We start from the raw sequence: 21,630 nt of genomic DNA, 5'->3' as shown, positions 1-21,630 counted from the left end.
AACCTAAGTAGATTATGTTAGCTTCCAAAACTATTGGCACATATCACTAGAGTGTAGACCAATCCTCAATGCAATGAAACTTTCACATAACAATCTTAGAAACTGATCACAAATTAAACAAACCCCATTCCTTTTAGATCGGGCGGGTCCCACTTGGAATGACATGTTAATTTCATTTTAGCTTTCTGATGCATATATATGTACACCCTCATAATTGGTTAAGGACACGGGTAACAATAAAACAAAAATAACGAATAACCCCCATCTCGGGAAAACTGTGAAGAGTTACCATTATTATATGTGGGAGTTTATTATTTAACAATGTGGGCACAGGGATATTACAAGGTGGAGAATAAAGGAAGTACAAAGAACACAAAAGAAAGGGATAACCCTACTCAACATTGCCACATCGACTATAGTGGTAAACACAATGGGCCCCACTTAGTGATTATGTAGGTGAATTATTTTACTAGGGAAACCCCACAATACGAAAAGAGAGTAGTTGAGATATACACCTAGACAAAATAGTGATAAGAAGACCACGATTGAAAAGGAGCAAGGATACATCATCCAATAATCGACAAGAGAGACATAAAGGATATATAAGATAGATGGGTATTGTTGTGACAATTTTTTTATAGGACCATCATCCATTTCCCACTAATCATAGGATCCCTGTTTGTGCGTTGCAAAGGTGAAGCGTGAACACTAGTCAACTGTGGATCTAAATTAATGTGGAACTTCTGTTCATTAAGAAGCCCCAATTTTAATGGAGCATAGGTCAACCAGGGCCAAGGAATGGTCAATACGCATAGAAATCCATGATGACGGGAAAGACCTGCTCTCCCATACCTTGGAGCGCATTTTGTTGTGCAGCAAGGATTTTATGCAAATGAAGTAAATCCTTCACTCCATAAAAATTGCGCTCTTCGTGTTTCTTGGGTCGGGATTCTCAGCCCATCAAGGATTTTTTCCAAATAAGTCAATCCTTCACTGCCTAAAATATGCACTCTCCGCATTTCCTAGGGCGGGATTCTCAACCCATCATTTTTCTTTTCCAAAGGAGGAAAGTCCCTCACATGCCTACAATTTTGCTTTTCTACCCCCACCCCCCCAATATAATGCATATAAAACATAATCGTGGATTTCTATTTTGGATCTCTTCTTGAGCCTCTTTATCAAGTGTAGAAGCAACCAAGTCAAGGAGATGGTGAGTGGAAGGAAGCATGTCACGAATCTTAAATCACACAAATTGCAGAAAATGAGGTAAATTTTACAAAGGGCCCCTTCACAGTCAGTAGTGGAGTAGTCTTGCTAGAGATTGCTTGCAAGAGAGAACTAGTTGGAAATGATGGTTATGAGGGAGAAATAAAAATTGCGAAATGGGTAGTGCTCCATGTAGGAGAAGACTTCTTTTTCTAGTTGCCTCAAGGACATCACGAGAGCTTGCTTTGGAGAAAACGACATGAAATGTTTGAACAATGATGGCGATCAATTATCCTGTGGATGTGACTAATAGAGTTGCAAACATAGTGAATCCATGGTGGAATCTTAAATTAGACTTAGCGCAGTTCAATGCTTCCCATGGAAAATGGAAGGTCAAACTATCCACAATAGGTATGAAACAATGCTGTCCTCAAAATGTGGAGTGCATTTTTGGCACTATGGAGGATTTTGTCCAGCGCGGATGAAATCTATGACAACCTCAAAACCGCGAACTCCACTTGTTCCAGAGCGCATTTTTATGTACATTGAGGAAAGTGTCCAAAGGAGAGGAGTCCTTGCATTAATGTACCTTCTTCAACGAGCATGCATAGTGGGCATTTATTACCCAATATAGTAGTGGATTCCTTATTGCATTAATGCAGATTCCTTTTCTTTGCCCTAACCCTAATTAGGGCTGATGTGGCACAATCTACGCCACTGGTCATTGTGATCATCTGAGCCATCTATTCTAATCAAGGACCTATATAAAGGCCTCGCTCCTCATTTGCAAAAGGAGGATTTTATGAGATTGTTGCTATGAGCTATTGAGATAATAGAGTTTTCATTGAAGCTTAGTGAATACTTGATGTGTCTTGGTGCTTGCTTGTTCTCTTAAATTCCCTCATTTAGATTAAGTTTAGTTTAGTTAAAGTGTTGTGATTGCAATGGAGAAGACAATGGTGTATTGATGATTTCCTTTGGTTCATACATTTGATGTTTTAGTGATTCTAAAACGTTGTGCGAAGTTAGCCTGAACCCCTTTCATGCATATGTTTAACTTCTGTCATTAATATACATTGTTCTTTATGATGGTGTATGTGGTGGTGTGAAAATCTTTGGCATAACCCTTGAAGATTGCACCAATTCACACATAGTTGTAGTATAATTTGGCAAAGCGGAGCTTGGTAAATTAAGGAATTTGTCCACCATAGTACCATCTATTGTCATTACTTCTCTTAGGAGTAGAATAGAACCTCTAAACTCTATCCTATTTCATTTCTGCAAATATTTGTGAAAATCCAAAACAATACTTTATTGCAAGACCTTTAGATAGCTCCCACATTCAATATGGCTTGAAATGAATATGAGAAAATACATGTAAGGCCCCTTGTGATCATCAACAAATTACATCAACCATCGAGCCTATCCACTGTCAAGACCTGACGTTGAAGGAACCTTGGAGTCATTGTATGATCTTGCAATCTTAGCATACATGAGACTTTATTCAAGAGGATAAGATATTTCAGTATTTTGTTCCACTGTTTGATGGGTCATAAAACACGCATCAACAGAAACTTGCGCTAGAAGGAGGGCTTGACTGAAAGATTTAAGAGAAGTTTCATATATTGGAGCACATTTATTCATCCTCCCTTGAAGTACATCGAAGATCCTTGAGATTCACTCCGGGAGTGCAAGAACTCCAAGAGTTGAATTTTGATCCAAAGCCTAGGTGAGGTAAGAAAGAAGCATCTACAAGTTAGAATTCATTAGGTGTAGTCTATCTTATAGGGATATTCCAAACTCCACCACCTTTGGATCAAGCACAAGGATTGACCCAAGGAAGAGTTCCACAAGGAGCTACACAAATTCAACAATTGTTTGTGCAAATACCTATACAATTCATTACACCCATAGTTGTCCAACAAGAAGTTCCAAAACTAGCCCTGTAATGGCGTCCGTAGAATGCATCAACCCTTGCAACATTTGTTGCCTACTACAATATGCTTAAGAACCTTGAACACTTTTGTTCTAAGTTCTTTGTGAATGATATCAACCGCACTGCTAATGAGCACATTAAGATTTTCGAGGATGTCCTCCAGAATAGAAATGTGCAAGAAGAGGATGTTGCTTGCAGACTGTTTCCTTATTCATTGAGAGAGGAGTTATTTTACTGGTATATCAATCTACCTTCGAATTCAATACAAACTTGGCAACAATTGAAGCATGTATTCCTTGGGAAGTTTAGAATGCCCATCACCCTTGCTGAATTGTAAAGACAGTTCATCGAGATAAGGAGACAAGAACGTGAACCAATTAGTGCTTTCAATAATCGATTTCAGAGGGCTTATTCAAAATTGCGTGATCCATACCACATAGGAGATGATGCAACACGACCTATGTACTATGCAGCCTTGGATTGTTTCACATCCATGTTTGTTCAAAAAACTCATCCAGCTCCTACAAGTCTGATTCAAGCGTATGCCGAGGCTGAGAGATTTAGTTTGCAATCACCTGCAATTGCGAATGGAGCACCCAACTAGTTTGGAAATACAAATATAGTAAATCGAGGATTGTTGAATTATGCTCCGACTATCAATCTAGCCTCTACCCCTCCTAACCAGTTGGTGCTGCACCTTGAAGCTCTTATGTCATAGGGAATGCCCACACAACTTGTTTATCTTCAGAACATGACAATTTCTACAAGGATTCAAGAGGAAAAGGACGAGATGAAGGATTTGATTGAACAATTGAAAAAGTTATCCATTGAGGTCACTTACCTTAGAAATCAGAATAATCAATTAAAAAATGCACAAAGGAATTATAAACCATATCAAGGTAGCAACCGAGGTTATTGGGGGAACCCTCCTCCACATCATGATAGTAATCAAGGATTGCATGAAAGTAATCAAGAATATTGTAGCAACGATCAAGGTCATCAAGACAATAATTTTGGATATTGCAACCAAGGGCATCAAAGGAGATCGTGGAATACAAATCCAAATATGGAGGCATACCTTCACCATTGGACAATCGTCTATCTTCTGAGAATCGACCAGCTGATAAAGTTTTCTCAGCAGAAGCTGCACTATCTGGATGGTGTAGATTGCATGAGACAAATCAACACTCTAAGTTATAGTGTTACGAATTTCAAAGAGCACTCGATATTTTCAAGGGAGAAGTGAGGAACATTGCCGCATTTGAGAATCCTCCTCCTATGGGGTATGAAATAGTGCTGACACCAAGATATGATCAAGCATTGGTTTCTGATGATTTTAAGTTTCCTCCCCATGATTCTTAGGATTACATGCCAATACAAGCTAATCAGAAGTTTCCACCTGCTTCAGCAAACGGTCCCGTGGAGATGCCATGATATCAAGTTCCACCAAAAAATCAACCTCCACCGATATTCCTGAATGAATCACTACATAAGGATGGAGTTTCCTTCCCTCTGTACAATAGCGTCTTGGTGGAAGGAACAAGTGAAGTACAAGCTTTTCAACAAACATTTGGTAATGCTCCAATAAAGACATATCAAAGAAATTATAGTAATCATGAGCCATTAACATCATCGGTTCCTCCTAATAACTTTACAACTCCTCCGCATCCCAGTGCAAGCAATAATCCTAGTCCCTCACTTGAGTATCGACAACTCACTAACTCTTAAGGAGACAAAAGTCAATCTTCCATGATGAATTCTTCACAAAGTGAGAAGGGGCGAAATAATGTTCAATCTTCCACACATCAAGGAGAACAAAGGCAAAATGAAAATTTAGGAAAAAACAGAAAGGAAGTCTTCCTAGAGAGGAATTTAACAGGTTGAGCTCTTATGTACTAGAAAAATTCAAGTAAATCAAAGTAAGCCTTCCATTATACAAATTGATGAAAATTCCAGAAATTAGAGATACATTATTGGGAAGTTTAAATGATGCCTCTACAAGGATTGTTTCTCAAAATGTATCATATCTGCCAAGAGGGGCAGCCAATGTCCAACAATCTTGTTTTGCTTAAAACACCAATGTAGTAGAGGATGTATTGCCGTATGCATCTGGGGTTCCCGAAAATCCTTTGAATTTCATTGGAATGGTACAAAACTCTCTAGATGATCAAAAAGTTGCATCCAATGGAGGAATCTCCCAGAATGGTCCGCCACAAGAAGTAATTAGTGTTAATTCTTCTTTAGTGGAAAGTCCATGACAACACAAAATGGGAGATCTGATTTACAAGACAATGAGGAATTCAATATGAAAGCACAAAAGCCAGTCATTTTTTATGAAGGCAGGGAGGAGCTTGCACCTTTCTTGGTATCAGTTGGGATTGGTTCCACTTCAGGCTTATAAGAAGGTTACATAGTTGGACAAAATAGAGGTCCCAGTCGTGGGAGAATTTAATAATGTTCACATGCAATTAGCATTTGAGCCATGTGTTCAAAGCTGTATTAATATATTTGTTGTGGATATTCTAGAGGGATATGGCATGCTTTTGAGTAGAGATTGGGCAAGGAAACTGAATGGATACATTGCAACAAACTTTTCACACACGTGGCTTCCATGAAAGGGAATCCCCAATTAGATAAGGATAGAAAGCACTTTGAGGCTCCAATTGTTGATCACCAAGTATGGCGAAGATAATGAAATCTTATTCATGGAAACCACTTTGGGATCATATGTTCCCAAAATAGGAGAGATTCTAATGTTGCAAGGTTATAATCAAGGTGGATGTCCTAATGTGATTCCCACTTTCACTAAGGCACCTGTTATGGATAATTCAGAACCATCGTTGAATGAAGGAATGTTTGAGAATTTAGGAACTTTGTCCTGAAAAGCGTCAAGCAAGAAATTGAATTGGGTAAACATGCCTCCATTCAGAATTTGTTGTTACCCAACTGGTGGAGAATACACAATGCGTTTCATTATGAGATGTCATGCACCATGTGCTAAGATGCAATTGCACAAGTATCCAAAATTATCTCGTAAGCATGGGTAGCAAAAAATGGGGCAAAACTGAACTTATTCCATATGGAAATTTTAGAGCCACAACATGAAAGAATTTGAGGAAGTGAAATAAGACAGGAAGAACATCATAGAGAAATCAAGGAGTCAAAGGCAACACCATTTGTAGAATATACAAATGAGCAAGTATAGAATCCTATCCTTTGATAGATCCAAATGAAAGAAAGGCAGTGGAGCCAGTGTTGAACTCGTCGGCCCAATTGGAGAAACATATTTGGTGGCACATAGGTTGCAATTCCCATGTACAAACAATGTGGCTGAGTATGAATCACTTATCGTTGGATTGCTTCTCGCTATCCAAAAGGGTGCCAAAATCTTACATGTACATGAAGATTCAAACATAGTGGTTGGGCAAGTTCGCAAGAAATATAGATGCCATGATAAAAGATTGGGTCGTTATCACAACATAGTTTGGGACCTGATTGAAAGCTTTGATTTTTTCAACATTAAAAGGATAAGTAGAACAAGCATTCTTTTAGCGAACTCTTTGGCTCAATTAGCAAGTTCCTTAGAGCCATTGGCCATGGATTGTGTAAAGACATTCACAGTTGAGCTTACTTCCATCAGTCCTCGACACAATCACAAATTTCCAAGTGTTTGAAGATGATAAGCATATCCTTGATTTCCTGACAAGCTCGAGGGTCTTTGAAGCACAATTGATTGACAAAGGAGAACAATAGCAAGCTTAGTTTGAAATTGATGAAATAATGAATTTAAGGATGAACACCATTGCTGAGGGAATGATTGAACTAGAGAGAATTTTTGACACAGACCGATTAAGTGCCCTCAAGTAAAAAACTACCAAAGGAGGGGAATGTGAGAAGGTAAACTTGGGAACTAAAGAAAACGTCAAGAATGTCTTTATTGGGAAGGTTTGTACTCCTATAAAAAAAGAAGAAATCTTGAAGCTTATGAAGGAATTCTCTAATGTGATTGCTTGGGAATATGAAGATTTGAAGACATATGATATGTCCCTCATTACACATACAATTCCACTGAAGCCAAATAGTAAGCCATTTAGATAGAGACGGAGACCAATAAAACCATTGTTAGAATCACTAATACACCAAGAAGTGATGAAATTATTGTCAGCTAAAATTATATTCCTAGTTCGACACTCAATGCAGGTCACCAACCTAGTTCCTGTTAGAAAGAAGAATGGAGAGATAATGTTGTGTGTGGATTTTAGAAATCTTACCAGAGCTTCAGAGAAAGACAATTACCTAGTGCCATCACTAGATGAAGTGATACAAGTCATTAATGGTTCTCAAATGATGTCATCTTTAGATGGCTATTCCGGATATAATCAAGTGATGGTAAATTAGAAGATTGATTAAAAATTGTGTTTACAACTAGATGGGGGACATTTGCTTACAGAAGAATGCCTTTTGGTTTGATCAATGTGGGAGCCACCTTCCAAAGGGCCATGGATTATGCTTTCAGAGACTCATGGATGATCTCACGGTATTTTCTCGACGCAGAGAAGACCACATTAGTGATTTGAAGAGAATCTTCCAAAGATGTAGAAGATATGAAATTTCCTTAAATCCAAAGAAATGCATGTTTGTTGTCATTGAAAGAAAATTGTTAGGACACACAATATCAAAATGAGGAAATATCAATTGATCCGATGCGCAGTGAAGCAATATCAAAGATAGGATTGCTAGCTAGTCAAAAAGAATTGAAGTCATTCTTTGGAGAAGTCAACTTTGTAAGGAAGTTCATAGCCGGGTTTGCAGAGATAGTAAGGCCATTGAATTACATGCTAAAGAAAGGAGCAAAGATAGATTGGACACCTACAACAAAAAGGACATTCGAAGAAATCAAGCAAGCAATTTTGGATGCTCCTATTTTGCTGAGCCTGGATTACACTAAGCCTTTTTACATATATTCCTTTTCGTCAGAGCATACCTGTACAACAATCCTCACTCAGAAGGTAGATGATCAAGATGAACATCCTATTGCATTCATGAGTTCACCATTAAAGGATGCAGAATTGAGATATCCAAATATTGAGAAACAAGCTTATGCTTTGGTAAAGGCAATAAATAAATTCAGACATTACATTCTAAGAAGCAAGGTATATGCGATAGTTCCTGATGTAGCAATGAAGACTTTGCTAATGCAGAATGAGTTAGGAGAAAGAAGTGGAAAGTGGATGGCGATCATTCAAGAATGACACAAAGATACAACTTATGAAGCTAGTATGAGGACAAGCTCTAGCTCAAACCCTATTTGTTGGTTCCTAAAACCGCAAATTGGAATCCTACAAATCTTGCCAACTTGATGCTAGGATATCCATCCGGTTATGGCCAACTTGACGAGACTGATCAATGTGATCCAAATCCCCTGCGCTTCTGGCTCTGCAGGGCCAAGGCAGGTGCACCTGATCTTGGACAACAACTTAGACCCAAGATCTTTATAGCAGATTGGTTAAATGCAATGAAAGTTTCCCGAAATGGCAAGAAGATTCAGAAATTTCTAGATTGCTTAATTGAATATATATCTTTGAAAATATGATTACTTTAATAAAATTGTGGATGCTGAAATAAGTTCAAAAAATAAATTATTAAAACAAATAGATATCAAACCTTTAAAAGGAAAGACATGAGATTATTGCCAGCATATAGATTTAAGACTTATGAGCAAGTTAATGATCAGTGCCAGAATTCAAAGGAGGCAATAGAGTCAAAACTATAAGTTTTCACATACAACTTTATGATATTATGTATATTGAATCTATAAACAATTCATTCATCAGGATGCAACAAATCAATTGTATTCATGCATATTTGGACTAGTCTATGATGTTGTAACTCTTATAGGGACAAAATAGATACAAATAAGGAAACAATCACAATATTTTTGCAATATTTGTATTTATCAGGTTCAAATAGAAACAAATGACTTAATCCACGTATCCCAATAATACATTATTTATAGAAAATGAGAAATCAAATAATCATAAAAGACGAACTATATAGTATTATAACTCTAAAAGTTTTAAATAAAATTGAAATTCTTACTGATTATGTCATAGACAAAATTGCATTCAAGACACTCATACACTGATGTTCCACTCGATGCAACTTGATCCCAAATAACATATAAAATTTATTGCCCAATAGTTTGATATCCACCAGCTTGGTTCAAAATTCAGTCTTTTGCCAATGAAGGAATTTGATTACATATATGCTTCAGAAATATGCAGAGTTTTTTTATGTTATATGGAATTGTGTCCTATTTGAATTTTACATTCTCCTATTTATACACAACGAAAAGGCACTATGCCTTTCCCAAAACAATGCATCTTTTCATAACAAATAACCAATCGATAACTCCCTCAACTTTTTGCACAAAAATAAACTTAAATCGGGCATGAATTAAGTTATATAAGACAAACAAGGGCTCCTAGCATTCAAACTCTCCCTCTTCCATATGGATGTGCACCTCACAAGTGTTGAACCTGACGCAACCCAGAATATCTCAGACTGGGAATAACGTGACTGCACATTAATCTTCTTAAACTATTATCATTAATGGCACAGTTCTCCCGCTATCGTGCATCCATAAATCTGTGCCAAGAAAAAGATGTTATTAGGTAATTATTAAAAAATGATTGAAAATAAATATCATAGTTTCTCTGCTAATGAAGCCTTGTGAAAGATAGACGTTGAAGTCCCCATTATCATGCTCATGATCCTTTGGAATAGAAAATCTGTGATGTGCCAAACTTCCGACGATGCCTGATTTTCTCCAGACATTTTTACGCTCTGGAAACAATCTGGTCTGTACTGCCGCTACCATATATCATGTCCAACACACCTGGAACAATATCATTGACTTGCAAATTTCTAATATCAGATGAAATTGGCGTACATCGAGGGGTCCATATGGCTTGAGTCTCTTCTTCCATGATATCCGCAAATAATCAGACGCATCTCCTCTGCATTGGTGTATGTCTCTAGGCAATATTATTAGTTTACGTACTCCATACTCCACTCTCCTATCGGAATTGCAGATGAAATTAGAGCCAAGTCGTGCCTTTCAGTGAGTTCTGGAAACAAGACGACCCCCTCAAACATGATAGTTTCTTCCTTACAGATATAGAATAGCTTTGCTTTTCTAGAAGAAAACTATATATATCGTGTGCAGATGAAATCATCAGACTTGTCTTTGTGTCTAGTTATTCCATCGTTGTCCCCTTCTGAATTTTTTATTGCATAACATTTATATCTGACTCAAATCTTTCCAACTCCCAATAACTCCAACTTTGGAGTACAAAGGAGTTGCTGCTGTCTGTGCTCATTCCTTTAAATGCATTGTTTGGCATAGGAAGATTAGGTATAGTAATTCACACTGTAAATTCCTATTTTCTGTCATACCTCTGCCAAATATGATTTGGTGATATGCCTCATTATTTTCTCAACAAACTACTCATATTGTACATTCAGAAATTCCCCAATATTATTACAGACTACTAGTAAAAGGTACTCTGTTTAGAAGAAGCAAGACAAGTGTTTGATTGAATGCCTGCGAAGATCCAATAGATCAAATGTGATACATAAATGCCACTGCTGTATAGGTGTTTCTTCAGAACATAGTGACTTCTAATGACAACAATTTACAGATCATCTCATACAAGTGCATACTATTTAATACATTAATAGCTTGTAAAGCTGTCATAAAGTTATGTTTCATATCTTAGACAATATGAAACTTATAAAACTCAAACCAAACCTGCATACCGATAGTTAGATGTTATATCTGTGTGATATTGGTTATGATAATACTTTGTATGAATATGGAGAGGACTAACCATGAGTAATAATTTGCAAAATAAGACAACAATATTAATCACAAAGCTAAAAGACTTAGGAAAGTGCATTAATGGAAACTGTTAAAATTTAAGGTTCCATTAGTGGCTCTGATTGGGGACATATGCGTTCTATGGGCATGATGAGAATCTCAGCTATCTTTGGATGAAGAAGACCCCCTGATAGCTCTCACTGAAAAAATGGCTTCACGTACTGTCCATGTATTGGGAAATCCTGCATGTTTCCATCAGTATCTTGCAAAAAATAAGAATGTTCTCTAGCCTTTTCACAAATGATAAACGGTCCTAACCATAAGGCCTCGAACTTACCATGTTTCCCTTTATCTTGATCTTTTGCGTTCCATTTCAGGACCCAATCACCTACCTTAAAAGATCGGTTTAGAGTTCTTTTGTCATGAAGAAATTTAACTACTTGTTTATTAATATTCTGTTCTTGTGCAAGCTGTCGTCGGTAGAAATTGTGTATTAGCCGACGGGTCCCTTCGGAAAGGAAATTGTGTATCAGCCGACGGGTCCCTTCGGAAAGGAAATTGTGTGTCAGCGACGGGTCCCTTCGGAAAGGAAATTGTTATGTAGCCGACGGGTCCCTTCGGAAAGGTTTTTGTTATGTAGCGACATGTTGTATGTGGCTGACAGACTCCTTTGGGAAAGTTCTTCAGAAAGTATTTATAACCCCTTCGGGAAGCATTGTATTCATCAGATCTTATCATTCAAGCATAATGTAATGTTCTGGCATATGCGAATAATAATAAGAAGAGTTCTGCTGTTCGTGTTCGTGTTCCATTGTTTGTATGTGTTGATTTCTTTACCAGTACGGCAAACACAAGCCTCCTGACTTCATCCAGCTGAATTAGCGCGTTCAATCCATTTTCCATGAAATTAATATCCTCTAATTGCTCCTCAGTAACAAATTTGTAAACAAGGAGTAAATTATTCAAAGGAAGCTTTGCTTCCTTGCCATAAACCAAGTTAAAAGGAGAGAAACCAGTAGATTTTTTCATGGTCATACTGTCTGCCCACAGCGTCAAATTTAGCTTAGAGTCCCAAGCACGCTTGTTGTTGTCTAGCATCTTTCTGATAATCTCAAGATGTTTTTGTTACTAAACTCAGCTTGTCCATTGCCTTGAGGATGGTAAGGAGATGAGAATGACACGGTTATACCATATTTCCTACAAAAATCAGCAAACTCGTTAGATCGAAAACACATACCATTATCTGCTATAATCTTTTGAGGGACTCCAAATCTAGTTAGGATATTCTCAGTAAGAAACTTGATCACGACTTTGCTTGTAGATTGCCGGGTAGGTATGGCCTCTACCCATTTAGTGAAGTAATCAGTTGCTACTAGAATCCAACTATGTCCTCCACTTGATTTGTCACTAATCTCTCTGATGAAATCGATTCCCCACATCTGGAATGGCTGCTCTGCTTGTAGTGTTCTCAATGGAAGGGCACCATCATAATTTTGTTTACCTGAGAATTTTTGACAAGCTTTGCATTTTTGCACATAGGCATGATAATCTTTAAAGAGCTGGGGCCAGTAATAACCTGCTTGCAATATTTTATTCGCTATGGTCCTTGCCGAAAAATGACTGCTACACACTCGTTCATGCATTTCTTTAAGAATAATTGCAGACTGAGCAATATCCAAACAAAAAAGTAAAATTCCATCCTGGTTTTTCCAATACAAGTCTCCTTGAATTAGGACAGACTTAGCAGCTTGTAACTTAGTAGTTCTCTTCTGATTATCATTTAGATAATCTCTACATCTTGTATGCCATCAGTAGTAAACTATATCAGTATACCAAGGGCACCTTTCAATACTAACCTTAGTGTGATCATTAGTAATTTGATTGACTTGCACAGCTTCCAAATTTGATTTTGCCATAAGCTTAGCCAACCCTTGCCCTCTGACTAATTTTGTAATTTGAATATTTGTATTAAATTCCTAAATTTGATTTATCCACCGGCATGGTCTTTCGGTGGTTTCAGACTGCCTAAATATATCTTTAATGGCAGCATTAGGCACATAAGCAATGACTTCGGCTCCAACCAAATAAGGTCAAAAAGACTTAACTGCTTTAACAAGGGCGTAAGCTTGCTTTTCATTTATATCGTAATTAAGTTCAGTAGCTTGTAAACTCTTATTAAAGAATGCAATCAGCTGCTCATGTCCTTCATTGTTCTTTTGCAACATAACGACGACTATAGTATGATAAGAGGCGAACGAGAAGATTTGAAAAGGTTTCTTAGAGTTGGGGGATTTGAGAACTGGAACTTCCTTTATAGCTTTCTTTATCTTTGTAAATGCTCCTATAGCTTCATTATCCCATGCTATCTTTGCTCCCTTCTTGAGCATTTTAGCGATAGGTTTAATAATCTCGATGAAGTTAGAAACAAATCTCCTCACAAAATTAATTTGCCCAAAGAATGATTGGATACCCTTAGTTGTTTTAGGTATTTGAATATTATTAATAGTTGCTACTCTGTCAGGATCTATCCTTACCCCTTCCTTAGAGACAATGTGCCCTAATAGTTTCCCTTTAGTGACTCCAAAATGACATTTTTTAGGGTTTAGGGAAATTCTGTATTCAAGAGCTCTTGTGAAAATTTTCTCCAAATGTTTGCAATGATCTTCTGCTCTCTTAGAATAGACCGTAAGGTCATCTTGGTAAACTACCATAATTAGATCAATCAATCCATCAAAGGCGACATCCATTGCCCTTTGAAAAGTAGCTCTTGCATTGGTTAATCTGAAAGGTATCCTAGCATAAGTACCCCAAGGAGTTGTGAATGCAGTCTTATATTGTTCGGACTCTTTGACCTTAACCTGATTACATCCCGAACATCCATCCATATGGTTATGCCTACACCACAACCCTATATAAAATTTATAATTTTTGTTAGTTTTGAATTTTGTATGGTAATTTAGCAAGCTTGCATTTTTTTATTGTTTCTTACTATATATTTCACTATCTCAAGTATTTGCATAATAATATGATTTAAGAACTTTTTTATTTATTACTACAAAATTAGGTTTGAATTATCATATGATATGAATAATTATTTAGTCATAAAAGATGATTTAGATTAATTGTAGTTCTGGATTATTTTTCAATGGTTTTCCTTGTCCTTTTTCAGCAGTAAGATGAAAATAGCACAGTCTAATTTGGCATTGATGTAATTAATAATTTATTTAACCCTTCTACTGGCAAATAATTGTGTATTACAAAGGAAGGAATTCCTGAAGCCTACGATAATACCTTTTCCTTTCTTTTTGTTGTATTGCTACCTTGTACTGGATAAACAAAAAAATTGTATCAAGCTTTCAAATGAGATTAACTACATGACACTATTATTTTGGAGTTTTATTTATCTATTCTCAGATTTTTGTAACTTGTTTATGTTATATTCTCAGGGTTTGAGTACATGTCGCCAATGTCTAGGAGAATGTGTAATATGGGAGGAGTCAGTTGATGAATTGCCTTGGGAGAAAGCTCGTACCAGGTTTCCTTGTGTCATTCTTGATTATTTCAATAGAAAAATGATAAGCTTAATTTCCTATGTTTCTTACTTTCATACATGGAACTTAGTAATTTTCTTTGACAAAGCATGCCATTTCATTCTTATGAAAATGAAAATAATGTCAGAGGCTTTTCCATCTCATTCAAGAGAAACTCAAGTGCAAGAGGATGATATAAAATTTGATTGCTTGTTAGGATTCAAACATAGAGATCCTGCTATCATAAAGATGATCTTCTCAAAGGTTTGAGTAATAGTGAAATGTTTTAGTATCAAGGAAATAATCTTATCTTTCTGCATAAGTACAAAGTAAGACTTCGATTGGTCTCATCCTTATGCTTACTTAACAAAAATGTTCACGATAGTTGTTATATAACAAATATGAGCCATGGTTTTGATTGCATGGGCATATATTATCTTAAGATTTTTTTTTCTTTATATTATCAAATAAGCAGAGTCCTTTATATGTATTTGCACATAAATGGTAGTTGGAGTTGTTAAGCCTTTTTGTTTATCCTCTCTAATGTTGCAAATGGTTCGGAATACCCAAGGGATAGTTTAATGCAATTTAATATCAAAAGAATTTTTTTTAGTTTGACATTTAGTATAGTTTAGTCTAGAAATGTAGAGGCAAACCATCAGTAAGTCATAAGCATTGGACCAAAAAGAGGGGTGAAATGTCCAAAGCTACTGAAATGAATAGAAACACAGAAAATACACAAAATTTTGAGCCACGAATCAGAGAGATTCCATATAGATGAACTACTTTTTAATTATAAGATTAATGTTGTCACAATGTTTCAAAATAAAGTCAAAAGAACTGTAATTATGTTAAAATATAATTATTAAATTATTTACCTAACCTTATATCTTAGCCTACGAGAAGTAAAGGAATAGGCTCCGGGTCTCCAATTTATCTATTTATAAAAAGGAGACATGAAAAATGGATTAAAGAGAAGGCCAGATTATTCAAATTATTTGAACACTATTGTTGATGATAGAAGTTGATAATATTGTTTGATAAATAACTTTATTACTAGAAGACAAAGATGGTTTTTTACCTCAAGATTTAAGCACGGATGATGGAAAATCTTAGTTGATATCTAATGGTGAGTCAAAATAATTTTCTGCCAAGGGTTGAGATCTTTGAAGGATCATAACGAATAAAATTAAATAATTTCTTCTTAAAGACAATTCAACTCTAGAGGCATGCATGAGACCAGAATTCTCTATGAAGGATTCATTACTTGATCTTGATAGTCCTTTGTAGCACCTTGAGAGTGGGTCTTCAGTGGAATACTGAACTTTCTTTTGCGTTTTGGCTCATCCCCATCTTCAGTAGATCCCATAGGCAGCATAAAAGCAGAAGCTGAATATACAATATACTAGCTTTTTTACTTATTGTAGATGTGCATATGTTTGGCCCTCAATAGTTGTGTTTGTTAAAAATGAAGATATGAATTGTTCAAAAAATGTCAAGTATGTGTTACCTGCAAAAAGTTAAAAACAAGGAAACAGGCATATTGTTTTAAAAAATATATATGAAAGAATTAGTTTATAAATAAAATCTCTCTCTATATTTTATAATTTAATTTAATACAAAAGTTCAAAGGTTTTATAAGTAAAAATCTTGGCGTCATTTAAATTTATGGCATGACTTTATCTTTTACAGTTTGGAAAGTAGGCATTTTAATACAATTGACTTGAAAAAAGGAAAACCAATGTTTTATTTGTTTTGCCAAGTTTTTTTTATCATCCTTGTTTTGAATTCATAATATTATGCTTTTCATGTTTTGTTAGGTTAGTGCTCTCATTCTTTCTAAAGGCTTTCATTTTTCTTTATCTATTTAGTTGGAATTGTAGCTCACAAACTTATGTTGCATGCATGCCTAAACGTAGGTAGATTGCATACATAGATCACATTTGCAAAAGGTCTTTACAATATTTCTACATATAGAGTCAATGATGTTTGTCATAGCACCACATTTCTTGCTCTTCATTTCTTGTGAGCTATCTTTTGGAGCTGATACTATTACTTGAGTATGAGATTAATTGTATTTTTTTGTGTAATTACATGCAGCTCTCCTATAGACATTGGTGAAGATGATGCAATTGATAAGATGGAGATTGGATTGACTCCAAAAAGAAAATCAAAGCGTGTCTATGCACCTACACCACCTGATGTTGGTGCAAAAATCAGTCGCACATTGAAAGTGAGTTTGAATTAATTTTACAGATAGGATATGGGTTGAGTTTTGATAACTCCAAAACTTTACATCGTGTTAACAAAAATGTTGAATGAAAATTGCCTCTACTATCCTTTGTTATGTTTTGTTACCATTGAAACATTTTAAGATTTGGATTGATTAGATTGATTGCACCTCATGCTTAAAGAATCATGATAATGCAACTACAACCACAATTCTCCTGGAAATGGTTCTACTAAATTCATGATTAATTTTCTTTTTAAAGCTTTACAGTGCATTTTCCTCACAAGCTTGGAGTTATCAGCCATAAACCTTCTTGACCATGCTTCTGATGTTGCCTGCATTTTGAACCTTGTACTCCACACGATTATTTCTCCTTGAATTGTGCTTGCTCGATTCTGATTGAAGTCTGTCTTGGTAATATTTTTAGATGACCATTCACTGAAATCTGCATTCTTGGTTGTTGGGCATGTCTTGCATCAGCAGCCAATGGTATGCCAAAATTTGTGACATTGATAAACAACTGAACCAAATGCTTGATTCACCATGTGATTCTCATTGCCCATAGGTGCAACTTGGGTTTCTTGGGTTTTTATTTGGATATACTTTGTAACTCAATTTGCAAAGAAAGCCAATGCTTTAGGTTATCAAATGGTCTCTCAAAAGCTTTAACCATCAAAGATTTCAAACCGTGTTACAATTCCATCTACTAGCATTCTTTTGTATTTTAAGGAAGTAGTTTCTTACTAAATGGGATCATACTATATTGTGTTGTATACTTTGCATGTGTTACATCCCTTGTAGTGTGCATGACACTTCGGGGTTTCTAACAATACCTTGGCTGGGAAGTATCGGATGGAAGCCCCAAAAATAGTTTGGGCCCTTGTAGATTTTTCCTTGGCCCATGAATATCTACCCATTGTATTTAATACCACTTGACAATTTCCTATACAGGGATCCCTATAAAAGCTTACACGTGACTTAGGTTTAGGCAAAGGCGAGAAATTTATTTTATTGTGAATGGTTGAGTTAAGACATTTGTCATTTTCAAAAGGTTTTCCTAAGGTAAAATCTCTTGTTGTAGTGTGGCATTATTTCTTTTCGTTGTATTTAATATTCTTTTAGCATCATTTCTCCTTTATAGTTTTATTGGTATTTTATATCTTGGGTTCAACTAGTTCTTGGAGAACAATGACATTTTTACTTATTTGACAAACCTTTGCTTGGGCATTATCTTTAAAGAAGTGAAATCTCTTGTGCAAAGGGACATGGTGAGCACTTACACGAATAAAGAAATAAATTTGATGGCCAAAATTTCAAGTTATAAAAGCATAAGATGGAACATCTTTTGGATAGAGATCAATGGGTCATTGTGTTAGATTAGAAGCCCTTAGGTATGACAATAGAAAATTGAAAAGATTGATAGGAGGGAAAAGTGTTTAATTCAATAGATACTTTCAGATTCACTATTGCTTATGTGTTAGTAGAAGTCAACACTAAGTAATTATATGACAATATTGGATTTTCATATCTCTTACGCCATTTTTCATGTGTACACAATCATCTATCTTAGTAAATTTTGTGAAACAATCCATGTGGATTGATGACTTCATGGATACTATGTAGTTTTCTTGTTATAATTACGTGACCTTATGAATGTTATGGCATTTTCATGTGAGAATTATATGATCTTATTGATGTTATGATATTTTTGTGTGGATGATTGTCAATATTGTTGATGTTTATGTGGATACTGTTGGCATATATAATTTTTTTGGTAAGTAAATGGTTGCTAAGGGAAGCACCCATTGCAATAATAAAAAAGAGTATTACATTAGAATCATGAGATGAAAATGGGGTCCAACTTGGACCAATCGATCTACAGTATGATCTCTATACACAAAAGTGGTTTCCATTTGACAACTTTAGAACCAATATCCAAGAGAAAAATTGGAAAAGCCTAGTACCAATCGAGGCCTTTTATTGGAGCAAGCCAATAAAGAGATCCATAAATGTTTACCACCTCCTCAATATATTTTAGAAATTTATTATATCTATTATGTACTATGTAGATGTCAATGCTAATAACAAACACCCCTTAAGTGTTTACCATAGCTTATTTTGAAAGCGAACCATTCCTAGTGTTAGAATCTAAAAAGATTGATAACTCAGAAAACTAGTGCAAAGAATAGATATCTAAATTATGAATGCAAATGATACAGAATCAAAATAGCAACATAGAGTTAGTCTCCAAGAGAGGAATGCAAATGCTAGAAGCAAAATAGCATTAAGAGGATGCAAAAGAAATCGATTACAAATACAAGCCAGGTAGCATGCTTATATAGACTAGGAAGAGGGAGGAGGTGGCAACATCGACCAATAAGGAGCAACCATCTATCGGACTAAAGATAGCAAAGTATCTTCTTAAGATAGCTAATGGATGCTCACATGTAGGAAGGTGACACCTCGCAACCACTTTCTAAATAAGACATGCTTTATTAACCTAAGCAAGATTATTAAAAGTGTAGGAAAAACATAGCAATATAGGGAAAAATAAATAACCCACTAGGAAATTAAAAAACTATACTAACACCTCCCATAAGCGAAGCTTAAGTGGATGGAGAAATGGGTCTCGGCAAGTCAGGTTTGATGAGGTACCCATGTACATAAATTTCCCCCAAAAGAGAGAGAAGAGACCCCCAAAAATAATCAGGACTCTGAGTGAAGAGGGACAAGATCCCAAGTGTGGTTCCTCATCAAGGAACTATACTCTTCCTGCATAGCTGTATCCCACTCAGGAATACCAAAAGCCTCATGAAAGGACTGCGGATCTGAGGCAGTAGCAATGAAGATATGTGGAGCATCCTAGAATTATGAACGAGTCCGCCTGGTGTCTGATGAATCCCCAACCCAATCACTTGCAGACTGCAAGTTTGTCTAGCCCAAGGTGGACTAGAAGATGGAGAATCTGGAGGAGAATCATCAACCTGTGAATGACGACTAGGAGAGGAAGGAGGTGAATCCTCTGAATCACTCTTTGCATCGGAAGTGGAGGTAGAAGATAGCTTAGGTGAATTTGACTCATCAGAAGATTTGTCATGTATTCCAAGTGACTCCAATGTCAAAGTAGAAGGAGTTGGAGAAGTGATAGAAAGGGAGCTTGAAGGTCCCTCCTAAAACTGAACACTCCTCTCAATGAACAACTCATGTGTAGTAGGGTGGAGCAACTGATAACCCTTCACACCATCAGGATAACTTACAAATATGCAAGGTCTGCTCTGTGGCTCCAAGGCCTTGCGTTTCTCTGCAAGAATGTGGGCCCATGCAGGAGAGCCAAAAACTCGAAAGTGCTTAACTGATGGTTTCCGACTGCCTCAAGCTTCAAAAGGAGTAACTTTCTTAAAGGCTTGGTGAGGAACACGGTTTTGGATATAACAAGTTCAGTTAATGACCTCTGCCCAATACTGTGGTGCAAGAGATCTAAAGTGAATCATACAGTTTGCCATTTCCTTCAAGGATCTATTCTTCCTTTTTGCAACACCGTTCTGGTTGAGGATTGTATGGAACTGAATGTTGTAAATCAATCCCCTCTGAAGTGCAAAATCTTTCAAACCGATGGTTGACATACTCACCACCATTGTCCATGCGTGCAACTTTGATGGCTTTCCCGGATTGCTTTTCTACAAAATTTTTGAAGTCTTGAAAATGATCAAATACCTTTGACTTTTGTTTGAGAAAGTACACCTACGTATATCGAGAAAAGTCATCAATGAATGTGAGGACATATTGGGCCTTGCTGAAAGAAGGATGCTGAAATGGACCAGCCAAATCAATGTGAACTAACTCTAGTATCTGTGAAGCTCTCCATGCCTTACTTTTGCCAAACTTTTCCTTAGGATGCTTACCAAGAATGCAACCTTGGCAAACACCACCTAAGAATTGAACCGAAGACAACCCTGTGACCATACTCTGCTGGTTGAACTGATGCAAATAGCGGAAGTTAAGATGGCCAAACCACTCATGCCATAATTTACTGACATCATTAGAGTGAGTGAGCAAAACAGACGGAGGATCAGGAACAAAGTGAGAAAATAGATAGAGTTGTGATTGATGATCTACTCTTCCAACTGCAACTGTAGAATCGCTGTGCAACTCACATATCTCCACTGAATCAAGAGTGAACTCAACCTGCTTGCCTAAGCCTGTGTGAGTGATTTGGTATACCGATAGGAGATTAGTTGGTAATGAGGGTACACAAAGAACATCATGGAATGTGCCATCCCCCAGATCAACAGACCCTCTCCTACACACCTCAACAAGAGTGTCATCACCCATCAAAATAGAAGGCATAGTACACGGCTCCAAGGATGCAAGTTCTTCCTTAGATGAAACCATGTGGTGTAAAGCACTTGAATCAAGAACCCCAATGGATGGTGAGGAAGCAACTGCAACAAGGGCTTTGCCCTTTCCTTTCCTCTTGTTGTTTTCTTTTTCCTTGTTAGACCCTTCATTAGAACTTTGTTTGATAGACTCAGGAACACTGATATTATTCTTCTCCAGAATGTATGTCAAGCGATCAATTTGTTTCTTCAAACATTTATATTCATCATGACCAGGTCTTTTACAATAGGCACATTTGACCTTTTCTTTCTTAGGCTTATTGCCCTTGGAAGATGGGGTATCAATAGTTTCTTTTGAAGCAACCAGTATCCAATCCTTCTTTTCCTCACTATTATTTTGTTTCTCATCCTTACTATTGTTGTTACTACTTTGTCCTTTTTGTTCTTTTGTGCCTTGGTTGGTAGCCAAGGCATGTGACTTAGAGGACTTAAGAGTGCCCATTTGGATT

At 36.5% G+C, this 21,630-nt stretch overlaps 1 protein-coding gene across 5 annotated transcripts in view; it reads left to right on the top strand.

Moving 5' to 3' along the window:
- Positions 1-21,630, top strand: part of LOC149567487 (zinc knuckle (CCHC-type) family protein) — a 188,218-nt gene that overhangs the window by 31,860 nt on the left and 134,728 nt on the right. For all 5 annotated transcript variants that reach the window (XM_089817487.1, XM_089817489.1, XM_089817485.1 and 2 more), the window contains exons 4-5: positions 14,471-14,559; positions 16,655-16,787. In XM_089817487.1, coding sequence (XP_089673613.1) covers positions 14,471-14,559; positions 16,655-16,787 — 222 coding nt within the window. The remainder of the gene's footprint in view (positions 1-14,470; positions 14,560-16,654; positions 16,788-21,630) is intronic.

The sequence above is a fragment of the Cupressus sempervirens genome, chromosome 3 (genome assembly GCF_028749045.1).
Source record: "Cupressus sempervirens isolate cs-2001-9-10 chromosome 3, ASM2874904v1, whole genome shotgun sequence".
Classification (NCBI taxonomy): Eukaryota; Viridiplantae; Streptophyta; class Pinopsida; order Cupressales; family Cupressaceae; genus Cupressus; species Cupressus sempervirens.
This window is presented reverse-complemented; position numbering and strand designations above follow the sequence as displayed.